This window comes from Urocitellus parryii, chromosome 15, assembly GCF_045843805.1.
Source record: "Urocitellus parryii isolate mUroPar1 chromosome 15, mUroPar1.hap1, whole genome shotgun sequence".
Lineage (NCBI taxonomy): Eukaryota > Metazoa > Chordata > Mammalia > Rodentia > Sciuridae > Urocitellus > Urocitellus parryii.
The window spans coordinates 12,773,938-12,786,205 of record NC_135545.1 but is presented as its reverse complement, the minus strand read 5'-3'; the positions used below and the strand labels follow the sequence as shown (position 1 = coordinate 12,786,205).

Below are 12,268 nucleotides of genomic sequence, written 5' to 3'. Positions count from 1 at the left end.
TTGGGTAATCCTCCTGCCTCAGACTCCTGAGTTGCTAGAATTATAGGTAGGCACTACTGCACCTGGTGTCTCCCTATTCTTTAAATTGAAGTATAAGTTAAAATTCCCTTCCTGCTGAGGTGCTTGAATGAGTGGCAAGAGTAGATGCTTGCAACTGATGCCAATCCAAAGCTTCCGTCTCCACCCCACTAGGCTGTGTGCCTCATGTCCAGAGCAAAGACTGAGGGTTATTCTCCTTCCACTACTTTCTTTTGTGGTGCTCACCAGGTGCTTGGAGGAAGTGATTTCTGGCTGGAGCAAATAGCTACCTTTCAGCTATTTGCATGCTGGAATGAGCTAGGGTGGAATGCAGAGCTCCTCAGGTAAAAGTTCTCTCTGGAGCTTTAGGGCTGCACACACTGAAAATGGGGTGTAACGACTCTGCAGCTTGTGGAGCAGCATGGAGTGCAGAACTCCCCTAAATTCTTGCTGGAGCTTGCTGCTCAGATGGCAGCTGTAACACCAGCTTTGCATGTTCTGGATGCCACAGAGGATAGAGAGAGGCTACGGAGTGGTGTTGGAAGGGCGAAGGTGGGATCTGCACAATCTGCTGCTCTGGAGTCTGGTGTTTCCAGATTTGGTTCCCATGTGAAATCACCCATGACTGCTCATGCCCCTGGGCTTCAATAGTTTGCTCACCAAACCACCAATTTTTTAGGGAAGTGCCTTCTGTTCTCCATATCAGTCTGTTTCCTCAAGGTATAAAGTTCTTAGTGGCACTGTCTGTGCAGTGCCTTTCGCTTAGGCCAAACTGACTCTCTTGGGCAGCTGCCCAAGAGTGATACTGCAGCATGGTCTTGGAGATAGAAAAATGCAAAGGCCTCTAGTTCCCAGATCAGTAAACTCAAACAATAGGACTCGTAACAAGATGGCTCTCTGGGAACCACCATATGACCCAGCTTTACCACTCTTCAGTTTTTAAATAAAATAATTAAAGTGATACATTTAAGTTGATCCGTACTTTGTCTGTTGTGAATTGAGCTGCTACAAACAGCTTAATTCACAACAAAGTACGGATCAACTTAAATGTTTGTCAACAGATGAATGAATAAAGAAAATGTGATGTGTATACACAGTGGAGTTTAATTCAGCCATAAAGAAGAATGAAATTATGTCATTTGCAGGAAAATGGAAGGATTAGAACATCATGTTAAGTGAAATAAGCTAAACTTAAAAAGCCATCTGTTTTCTGTTCATCTGTTTTCTCTTGTATGTGAAAGTTAGAAGGCAAAAAAAGTGGTGGTGGTAGGGAAGGGACCATATGAGAACTGAAGGAAAACCTGTAGGGTAGAAGAAAGGGATCCGAGAAAGGGAGGAGGGGAAGGTAAAGGAAGTTAATGAGGAATGAAAATGATCAAAAACAATTTGTATAATGTCTGTACAAAAAAAAAAAGCTCTCTGTTGCAGCACCATAAGAATTTGCTGGAAGTTTAGAGAACTTCCCCAGAGCCAGTTCATTTTTCAGGTCTAGGAACTGTTTAGGTTATCTTCCTCAGGATGCCAAATCCTGTGCTTCTGGGGCTCACTGGGATTCTCCCTGTGTCTGCTCTAACTCGGCTGAGGAGGGTCCTTCTCTTCACTGTGCCATACCTCCATGACACCAGTGCTGGGGTGCTCTGTTTCAGCCTCCATCCCACAATACAGAGTGACAGGGTTTCTCCAAGTCTCTGCCAGTTAACAATTGAGTTCCAGCATTCTCCTCTGGTCACCCACTTCAATAAATAACTACACTACTGTTTTTAAAACTTCCACTTCATTAAGAAGCAGGTGAAAGCTGCACATCTTGAATCGCTTCTTAAACTCTGTTTTGCCCATTTTTATCCGTTTGTAGTTGTGTGCTTTGATTACTTAAGGTTGTGTTTGAGGAGTTTGTGTGTCTCTGATACAAGTCCTACTTTAGAAATGTACTTGAAAATATGTTCTTACAGTGTGTAGTTCTATTTTAACTCATTTGGCAGTGTATTTCACAGGGCAGAAGATTTAAATTTCAATTAAACTCAATTTATTGATTTTTTTTCATGTGTCGCACTTTTCACCAAACTAAAGTCACCTGGATTTCCAAGGAACTTTATAGTTTTACATTTTGCAGTTAGTTCTATGATACATTTAGAGGAAGTTTTCTGAAATTTTAAGGTCTGGATCTAGATTTTTTTTTTCACATGTTCAGTCATTTCTGTATCATTTCTTGGAAAGACTCTCACTTTCCCATGGATTTGGATGAGTCTTGGATGCTGCCACAAGTGACAGTTATGAGTTTGGGTCAGGGACAATGTGAAACTAAATTACCATCCTTCTCTCATTTTTCCTCAGAAAACTTTCTCCTTACAATTGGCCCTCCTGGGGCTAGGGTTGTGGCTCAGTGGTAGAGTGCTTGCCTAGCATGTGCGAGGCACTGGGTTGGAGTCTCAGCACCTCATATAAGTAAATAAAATATTCATTGACATCTAAAAAATATTTAAAAAATTTGTCTCTCCCCCAGAGTTCTACCCCAGTGAATCTCACCATCTGATTCATCTCTGAAAGTTCAAGAGGCAAACTAGAACTGTCCTGCATCCACATCTGTCCTTTGTCATGTTGTAGTAGTGTGACTTTGGGCAGATTTCTTAAACATTCTTAGTTAGTGGGCTCATTTTTAATGTGGGTTCATGAAAAACTCACCATGTAGGCTGGTTTACAGGTTGAATGTGTTCATGCATAAATGGAGTTATGGGTTGAAATTTGTTCCCTTCAAAAACATGTTCAAGTCCCAGCCCCCAGTGTACAGACCCTCTCCCCCACTCTCATATTCTTGCAGCCATGGAGATTTTAGAACTGCCCAGCACTGTTTCAACCTTCCCTTCACTCCTGTGAGGAAGAATGCAAATGAGAAGTAAGGCCACAGAAAAGCTCAAGAAGACCCATGAAGTTGGCCCCAAACCCTGGACCAGAATCCAGGGTTTCTGTTTCCATCTCAGTCCTAGCACAGTTGGGGGGTTGGCCCTTCCAGAGCGCCAGAGCTGAGAGTGTCCTGTTTGGACACTGTGAACTGGGTGCTGGTGACTAGAATGTGACCTCTCTCAGTACCCCTGGTAATGCCCTGATGACTCCTGCTTTCTTATTCCAGGTGGAAGTTTGAGGATTCTGGGAGTTGTTCCTTTCCTTCTTCCTCACAACACAAAAACTTGCCAGCCACTCTCTGTTTCCTGGAGGTGTGTCTCATGGGCAGGAGCCAGCTAGCTCCAGTTCCTCCTGCCTCCCTTGACTCTTTCTCAGAAGAATATTCAGCAGGGAGGACTGAAGTGTGCTACTACAGAGGTGCTTGGAATATGTTTCCCAAAGATGTGTGCAAGGCGGGTGCTCATAAAAATTATGATCACCAAGAGCTTCAAGAACCAGTGATCTAAAGATTCTGAATCTAAATTTCTGAGAAACTGAGGTTCCAAAATTCTGAATTCTAGATTCAGAAGTTTTAGGCTATGACAGTTCAGTTACCACACAGTTCTAAGACTGCCTGAGTGGAAGTTTTGGGAAAGGGGACATGCACGTGGATGGATATTATTTGACTTTTGACAATGACTTGTTAACATGTAGGTGACAATAAAGAGTGTGACTCTAAGGGTTTATCCTCATCCCCATCTCAGAGAGCAGGAAGCAGTCCATTTGTGGTACCCAAGTTGCAAGACACAGATAACAGAAATTGATAAATATGAATTTCATAGCCTTTTACAAAACTTATAGGGTTCCCTTCACTTGATCTCAATCATGGGCCCAAAATAGGGTGAATTTACTGTTTCTGTGTGTGGGTCAGCTGCAGGTATATGTAGCTTTTAGTTTAAGAAACAGAATTCCCAGGCTGTTGTATACATCTGTTCAGATTGTACGATGCTCAAGAATCTCACTTTCTTTATATTTTTTTCTGGCGTATTTTAATTATACATAGTAGTGGGGGTCATTGTGACATATTTGTACGTGCACATAATATGTTCCATTTCATTCCCCAGTACTTCCTTTTCCCTCCCCTCCTTTCTCCCCTTGATCTCTTCCTCTATTCTTTTTTCTTTTTATTGGTGCATTAAAATCATACATAATATTAGAATTCATTGTTACATATTTGTTCATATACACAATACAATCATATAATTTGTTCAATTCAGTTCCCCAGACCTCTCCTTTCCATCCTTTCCCACCCTTGCCTGGTCTCTTCTCTACTGGCCTCCTTCTCTTTTCATGAGATCCCACTCTCTTCCCCCTTTGCCTCTCTAAGAGGCTTCCACTTAGATAGATCTGTGTTCAAGTACTCCCTGGACATGTATGTTCTATGATAGAAGACAACCTGAAGGATCTCACTTCTAAGGGGATTGGCACTAACTCATTTGAAAGCAGGCTGGAAATTGTGAAGCTCTTAGCTGAGTCTTAAAGTGGGTTCCAATCAGTCAGAAAGAGACCCACCTTCAGAAACTCATGGTAGAATACAGGTTCATGCTTACCCTGAGAAGAGCATTCAGTTACACTCTTTCACGTGGCCTGTGCATGAACACACACATACTCATGGCTACATTCTGATTCAGTGTCCTCTAAGCCCTCTCTGAAAGTGTTTTTTCTCCCTCACACAGATAATTAAGAGCTTTATTGTTGACTCTTGACACTGACTTGTTAACATGTCCCATCGTGTCTGTCTCAGATAGTTTAGAGAAACTTTCTCTAAACTATCTGAGTCAGACACGATAGCTTTACCTGATGGAGGGCAAGAACTTTGATGCCCTTTGTGTGCACAGTGAGCAAGCGAGGGCAAGTGTGTGGTGAAGCCAGATTAGCTGCCTCCAGGGCTCTGAAAACCCCCAGAAATGTCTGTTCTGCCTGTGTGATAATGTACTATGTTCTTGCTGTGATTTTATTGGGGGAAGAGGTGACATTTTAGAGTCTGCCAAAGGATGTCTGGCATAGATCTGTGTTCAAGTACTTGCTGGACATGTATGTTCTATGAGACTCACCTGAGTGAATACCTCTAACTTCCTAAGCCTCAGTTGTGTCACCTGTAAAATGGGAAAGAACATGCATGGGGAGAGGATGTGATGTTTTTAGCACAGCTGACAGAATTCTTGCCCAATCATAGCTGTTACTATTATTGGTGTTGTCCACAGCGCATCCCAGCTTTTAAGGATCTATCTTGATCAAGATGAATAATCTGTGCCTTTCCTTCTCCTCCTGTCCATCTGACCTCTTCTTTCCTCTGCTTTCTCACCAGTTTTCTTAGCCCTGCCCCTCCTACTGGTCCCGCCCCTGGCCCCTCCCCTCCCCCCAAGCCCCTGCAAAGCACAGACTCAGCGGGGCAGGAAGGCTATGGTGTAATTTGTTAGGATCCTGGTAAAGCCCAAGGACTTAGCCGACACATCTAAGTCTTGGGGTGCTTTCGGGGTCTTGAAGCAGAAGTTCTGCAAGATGGTGGTGAGGAAGAGAAAGAGCTCCATTCTAGCCAGGCCTTCTCCCAAGCAATACCGCTTTCCTGAAGAGGAGAGGAGGGAGGGGCTGAGGTGAAGCCAACTCTCTGTAGCCTCACCCCAGTACCAGATCCCTGCGTAGCAGTACAGTAGAGTAGCAGTACAGTGGCCCCAGAGACTTTCAGGAAGGGCTCTAATCTTCTCTGAGCCTCGGTTTCTCTGGTACGTGAGGTGAGATGATCCATGCCGGATTACAGCACTGGGAAGTTTAAGTGCCCCTTCCCCCAGTTACATCCTCAAATATGGCTGCTATGCTGTCATTTTCCTTCCAAGAGTCTGAAGATTTTCTTGTGTGTTCCTGGAAAGTACTCTGACTTACTCTGAGTCTTTATTTTCCCCATCTCATAAAGGGGCTAGATGATCTCTTCCTTCTGGTCTTGGCGCAGATCCTTGGTGCTGGGGAGTTCTGGGGAGTATAACTGTCTGACTAGAGGGTAGTTCAAAGAGGGACTTCCCAGCTGGAGGAAGACCCTAGGCTGCACTGGGAGAGGAGCTGGGATGAGGGAGCCTATGCGGGTGTGAGCCCCTGGTCTCTTACCCATGGAAAAGGGCACGTCAGCATCAATCTTCTTCAGCTGTCGCTTGTCATCCAGGAAGTGCTGGGGGTTGAAGTCGTCAGGTGTGGAGAAGAACTTGGGGTCATTGAGCAGGGAGCCCAGCATAGGGAACACTTCAGTGCCCTTGGCAGGGAGAGGAAGGGGACTTTATCAGAGGGTTCAGGGATGAGAGCACTGAGGGCACAGAAACATAAGCAGGGGAATCAGAGTGCGGGGGTGAAGGGAAGTGGAGGTGAGGGAGATGAGGTTCTGTGGCAGGAGCTTTGGGAGACATGAGGTTGATGTCTCTGAGTCAGGACATTCAGGGAAGGTGTACTCTGTGTCTCCTGGTTTGGGAAATTTGGGGGACTTAGTGGCTCATATTCACTGAGATGGGCTGAGTGGGAGATTCTGGGTCTATGTCCCAGAGAAGGTGGTTGGGGCATACTCAGCCTGTGTCTCTCAAGGAAGGAGGTTGGGGGTACTAGGAGATTCATGTGCCCTCAGACAAAAAATTGGGGGACTGTAGTGAATCTCTGGAGGCATTAAGTCTATGGGAGTCACTGGAAGCAGGAGACCCTGGGTAGGAAGACTGAAGGTAGAAGGTGGTTGAGGAATTCTTTGTGATGGGGACAGAGAATGGAAAGCTTTCAATAGAAAGGGAGTTCTGGGGCCCCAGGGAGTGGGTTGCAGGTCCCATTAGGCTGGGAAGAGCAGCACCTTTGGGAGGAGGAAGTCTCGAAATATGGTGTCCTTGGTGACCTTGCGAGCCACACCCATGGGGGCAAAATTTGCAAATCTTTGGATCTCATGGATCACAGCCTCTGTGTAGGGCATGTTGGTACGATCCTCAAACTTGGGCTGTCGGTTCCTGCCAATCACCCGGTCAATCTCCTCATGGACTTTGGCTGGGAGAGAAGAGAGAATATGTTTAGCTATCCAGGGGCCTCAGAGTAGGATGCTAGTCCTAACATGTAAATCTGGATACATGGCACATATCTATGTATGACATGCATGTGGACAATTGAAAACAGATGTTTGTCATATGAAAATTTTGGCCAATGGCCCTGTTAACTTGTTAATTCTAGAATCATAGGGGAAGCAAAGGGAGGAGTCCAGGAGACCCTGGAGGTTGGAATCTGGCACTTGTATGCTCAGCAGAGGAGCCATTTACCCAATGGTTCAGACACTTTTAGTGTTTTCAGAGGAAGTGAGACTCTGTTCATTTCTGTCAGCTTAATAGCACCCTATATAGCTATTGCATAGCAGGTTGAGTCTGAGGTTCCTTGGACCTGGGAGAAGTGGGGTCATTGTGTTGGGCTCAGAGGTGTTGGAAAGGTATGTGGGTCCCCATTTCCCTGTGCATCCCAACTTTACCCACAACATCGGGGTGCTTCAGGAGTAGCAGGAAGCCAAAGCGTAAGGTTGAACTGACAGTCTCAGATCCAGCAAAGAAGAGGCCCAGTGTTGTCATTATTAGATTCTTCATGTAGAACTCCGTGTTGGGGTTATTCCTTTCCTGCAGGGTGAGAGGCTTCATGCTGAGTCCATTTATCATGCCCTTGGGGGCTGTCTGGGTTTTCTCCTTAGATCTGCCTCTGTTAGGTCCAGACCTCGAGGTGGGAAGACGGGACCTAGATCTGCAGGTTCTTCAGTTCCCAGGCCTCTTCCCAGGCTGCTGGTTCTGCCTGACATGCTCTTTTGGTGCTATTTGCCTGGCTGACAATCTGTTTTCAGCTTGGCTTTCACTTATTTAAATTGCAGAAATATTTAGAAAGAGGGATAGACTGTGAGGAGGATGGGCAGGGATGTCAAGACAGGGTGGTCAGAGACAGAGATATATTTTCTGAAGCAGACACAGAATTTTAAGCCAGATCATCCTACTTCTTTCCCAGATATGTTGTAGTTTCTTTGGAGGAATCCCCTCCCTGACTCTTTGAATTTAAGACTGCATAAAGGCTCATCTCCTTTCTGCATCGATGGGAGTCTGACATCCAAATGGGAGTGGGAGTCCTCCGATGTCATACAGTAAAGCCAGGTCACCTGTTCATACAGGTGCACCTGATGATGGGGGTAGGAACATTTAGAGAGTCTGGTGCTTAGCTGCTCCAGCCTTAGAATCAGAGACGTGGATTTGAGCTAGGGATCACAGACAAGCCACTTGTGCAGTCATTTACAATCTTAGGGTCATAATAGGACCTTGTTTAAGAAAGCACATGGGTGCTAAGTATGTGGACAATGTCAAGCACTGGGGTGGTTCCAGGCACACGGCGTGTTGTAGAGCTCGCTGCTCTTTGTTTTGTCTCTGCCCTCGTCTTGGCTTCAGTCAGGGCTCAGTAGATGAGACAGTGATGATTAGTTGTGGTCTGAATTTTAAGGATTAGTATGACAGGGGGTAATGTGAGTAGGCTTCTGTTCTCCCCCTCTCCCCATCCTGATTGGCCTCTGTTTGACTGTGGACCTCCCCACCCTGGCTGCTGACTGCACCTCCTTCATGCGGATGAGAAAGGAGTCGATGAAGTCCCGCGGGGAGTTGGGGTCCAGAGTGCGCTGGTTCTGCTCCACCTTCTTGGCTATGAAGTCCTCAAGTCCCTGCATGTCCTTAAAGACGTGTTGCTGTGGTCCTGGCAGGTGCTTCATCACTGAGTGGAATATGTCAAAGAGCTGGAAACGGGAAGAGAGATACAAGGGGGGAAGAGAGATGGATTGAGAGCTCTCAGTGGGCCGAACCCAATGAGAGTGGGACGTGTCTTAGCGCATGAAGATAGTGGGCTCAGGGCATCTGTCTGTGTCTTATGTGCGTAGTGAGGTGGAATGGAAGCATGTACATAATTTTATATGTCGGTTAAATGTGAAGGACTCTAAGAATTTATTCCCTGGTACCCTCCCCCCTGCCCCCCAAAAAAGAATTTAGGTGAGGTGGATGTGGGCTTCCATGCAATTTCACCCATTCAGGTGAAGACGGTTTGTTACACACCTGTAGGTGTCAAGATGGTCAAGTGATTTGGGAGTGGGGGAATTCAGGATGTTGAGCTGTTCAGGTGGAGTACAACAGGGCACTGCCTGTGTAGGTGTTTATATAATCAGGTAGACTAAGTTATGGTCAGTTTTCTAGATATTTATTGGATTTCATGTGGGGGTTGTGTAATGGTGTTCAGGCATTGAAGTGTGGCTGTAGTTCAGGTACAGAGTGGGAGGGAGATCTGTTTATGTGTTTAGGTGCACTTGGGGCTTCCTAGGGGGTACCTCAGTAGGGTGTGTGAGTGGGCTGATTTGCAGAACACTTATTAGGTGTTTTGGGAACAACCTGAGTAGATATTTTTGTGTTCGTCTTGATTGAGGTGCCAGGTAGTTAATGTATTTAAGTGGCTTGTGTTGGGAACACTAATCTAGATATTCCAGTAGGCTGGTTTGGGGCAGATGTGCAGAGGTCAAATGATTTTGGCATCCTGCACTTTGCAGTACCAGGTGTGGTGTTCAAGTATTTGGAAGGTGGCTGAGGTGGTCACTTCTTCAGGTGTGAAGAAATTTAGAAGCAATAGACAGAGATCAACTGTTAGATGTTCAGGTACGTTGGGTGGGAACACCTGCTCAGCTGAAAGCTGAGTGGAGGCATTTATCTTGCCTGCAGATGGTGTTGTGGGGTATCTGCTGAGATATCCAGGTGACCTTGGAGACTAGGTATTGGACATGAGTCCTGGGCTCTTGTGCCACTGTGCAGTTGCCCAGGAGTGTGGCCTGGTTTAGAGGGGCCTTGTGTGGAAAAATATGGGGATTTGGGGAACCTTTTGCCAGGTGTGGGAGATTTTAGTAGGGGCCTGGTAGGGCAAAACTGGAATAGGTCACCTGCCCCGTGGGAGAAGCTGCAAATTTGTTGATTCGCCCCATCATCTGCAGCAGTGACAGTAACTCTTTGTCCTCATAGTCGAAGCGATCTCCAAAGACAATGGAACTAATAACGTTGGCAACTGTTTTGCTCAAGTAGAAGGTGATATCAATGAAGGCGCCTGTGAGGTGGGGCAGGGTAGGGGAGAGAGTGGGATTGGGAGAGAGTCAACTGGGTGGTGAGATGCCAGTCTGAGGATTCAAGTAGGGCACTGCAGCAATGCACTAACTCCCACATGTTATCACCATTCCAAAGCACAACCCACAGGTCTTTTGCATTGGGTGTTTTCTTTCTCCTTCCCAGTCACTCTCGGCCCCTTGCTCACCATGTGTGCCTCGCAGGGCCTCGATGAGGAAGCCCGCCTCCTCCTGGATGCGTTCCTCAATACCCCGCTTGCCCACACCAAAGTCCCGCAGTGTGGTGATGGAGAAGCGCCTGAGTTGTTTCCCACGCTCTCCATTGCCAAATGCCACACCTGTGGAAGTGAACAGAGGGAGGAGAGAGGCTGGAGGAACCATGACCAATTCCTGAGGAGCTCCTGAGAGGAAGCAGTGGAACCAAGTTGAATCTACAGCGAGCATGGGACAGCATTAAGATTTACAAACTCAGAGCAGTGCCAGATACTTCCAGAAAGAGGAGGCTGAGTTGGAAGAAGACTTTCTGAAGAAGATAGTCAGAGGGAGGGAAGACAGATGTATCCTGAGAAAGGGAGATACAGGGACAGTCTAATGGAGGCAAGGAAAGAGAGAGAGAAGGGACAGTGTCAGAGGAAGGACAGAGGAGAGAGTCAAGACCTGGAGGTGGATATAAAGCTGAACTGCAGAAGGATGAAAAATAGGAGGAAAAACGCACAAGTGTCAGGAGAAAGGAAAGATTGCTGCATGGAGATGGAGGCATGGGGACTTTGAAAGACATGGTGTGAGGTTCTGATAGAGGGAGAAGAAAGAAACAGAGGGATAGAAAAAGAGTCCCGGGGAAGCACAGAAGCTGAGGATGACAAAGGATCAGATAAAGTCCGAGGAGCAGGACCCCAATGGGGGACTCTCACAAGGTTCTACGGAGGGATCAATGCAGGAAAGAAGACACTGAGGGAGGAGGCAGAGCCAGAGAGAGAGAGAGAGAGAGAGAGAGAGAGAGAGAGAGAGAGAGAGAGAGAGAGATGTTAGGGAGAGCGGGACAGAGAGGGGGACGGGAAATTAGGACCCAGAAAGTTTAGAACAGCCCATAGTCCCACACAGGAGAGGCAGTGATGGATAAAGATGCAGAGAGAAGATCAGCAAAGGGCTTCCCATAGTCTTGAGGGGCTGGCAAGTAAAGGAGGGAACTGAGGCCACCAAGTTTACCTGGCCACCTTCCCCTATGTGCTGTCCCACTTACCATAACCTTTGAAGAGGTGGTCATAGGTGGCCTGCTGGCCTCGCCCACTGAACTCCTCAGCCTGATCCACCAGCGCCTCCTTTACTGCATCGTATCCACACAACACCACGACCCGGCGAGTCCCCAGGTGGATCTTGAACACAGGGCCATAGTGTTTGCTCATCTGATCAGGGTAGGTGGGAATGGTTACAAGAGTCATGACCTGAATTTGTCTAGGACCCAGAAATCAGAGTCTGGGATGTGTTTCTCCCAAGTTCTGATAGTCTAGGTGAAATCCTAAGATCTAGTCTTTTCTGGCTAGGAACTGGTTGCTGAACCTTTAAATAACCCCCCTTCTAAGACTCTGACTCATCACGGTCAATCCTCTGACACAAAGCCCAAGAAAAACTGGGGAGGTCCCATGCCCATGTCATTCTACTCATTTCCCTGGCTGGTGGCACCTTCATGAGGCAGTTGTACATCTGGTTTGTGTCCAGCTGCAGGTAGTTCCCGATGAAGGGCAGTGGAGTGGGTCCTGGAGGCAGCTTCCGCTGCAGACTCCTCTGTGAGACCAACTTGAACAGCACCATGCTCAGGCAGGCCAGCAAAGCCACCAGAAGGATCTCTGAGGTCAGCATGGTGGCAGTGAGGATGATAGGCAGGTGTTGATGGCTGTGATGGTTTGCCTTTATACTCCCAGAGATAAAAGGGTGGCCTTTGCACTTGTTTATATAATTGCTTCATTTTAGTTCCTAGTGCTATCTCCCAACATGCATCCTGCCTATGTTGCAATACCCATGGCCAGGAAGGAGGAGGGGGAATTAAGGGAAGACTCATAGTCAATGGGACTCCAGGCTGAATTGTAGCACTTGAAGAGGTGCCTAAAGAGTGTGGATTTATGGACGTGAGAATTCTGCTCCATTGGAATATTTATGTGGTTGAGTACCTGAGCTTTGTATTTGGATTCCCAGATT

General features: G+C 46.7%; 1 protein-coding gene across 1 annotated transcript; it reads right to left on the bottom strand.

The window, feature by feature from the left end:
- Positions 1-5,337: 5,337 nt before the first annotated feature.
- On the bottom strand, positions 5,338-11,938 carry LOC113198741 (cytochrome P450 2A13-like). Its single transcript, XM_026411593.2, has 9 exons — positions 11,756-11,938; positions 11,316-11,478; positions 10,264-10,413; positions 9,899-10,059; positions 8,540-8,716; positions 7,430-7,571; positions 6,773-6,960; positions 6,055-6,196; positions 5,338-5,521 (listed from the first exon to the last, which is right to left on the bottom strand). The coding sequence occupies exons 1-9, from the start codon at positions 11,930-11,932 to the stop codon at positions 5,340-5,342; spliced, it is 1,482 nt and encodes a 493-aa protein (XP_026267378.2). The 5' UTR covers positions 11,933-11,938; the 3' UTR covers positions 5,338-5,339.
- Positions 11,939-12,268: the final 330 nt, after the last annotated feature.

Excerpts from the sequence above, each read along its gene's own strand:
- LOC113198741 (XM_026411593.2), bottom strand. The coding sequence starts at position 11,932 with ATGCTGACCTCAGAGATCCTTCTGGTGGCTTTGCTGGCCTGCCTGAGC. Across the intron at positions 6,197-6,772 it reads GAGACTTCCTCCTCCCAAAG|GGCACTGAAGTGTTCCCTAT; the intron begins GTGCTGCTCTTC and ends CTCCCTGCCAAG. Across the intron at positions 5,522-6,054 it reads TGACGTGCCCTTTTCCATGG|GAAAGCGGTATTGCTTGGGA; the intron begins GTAAGAGACCAG and ends TCTCCTCTTCAG.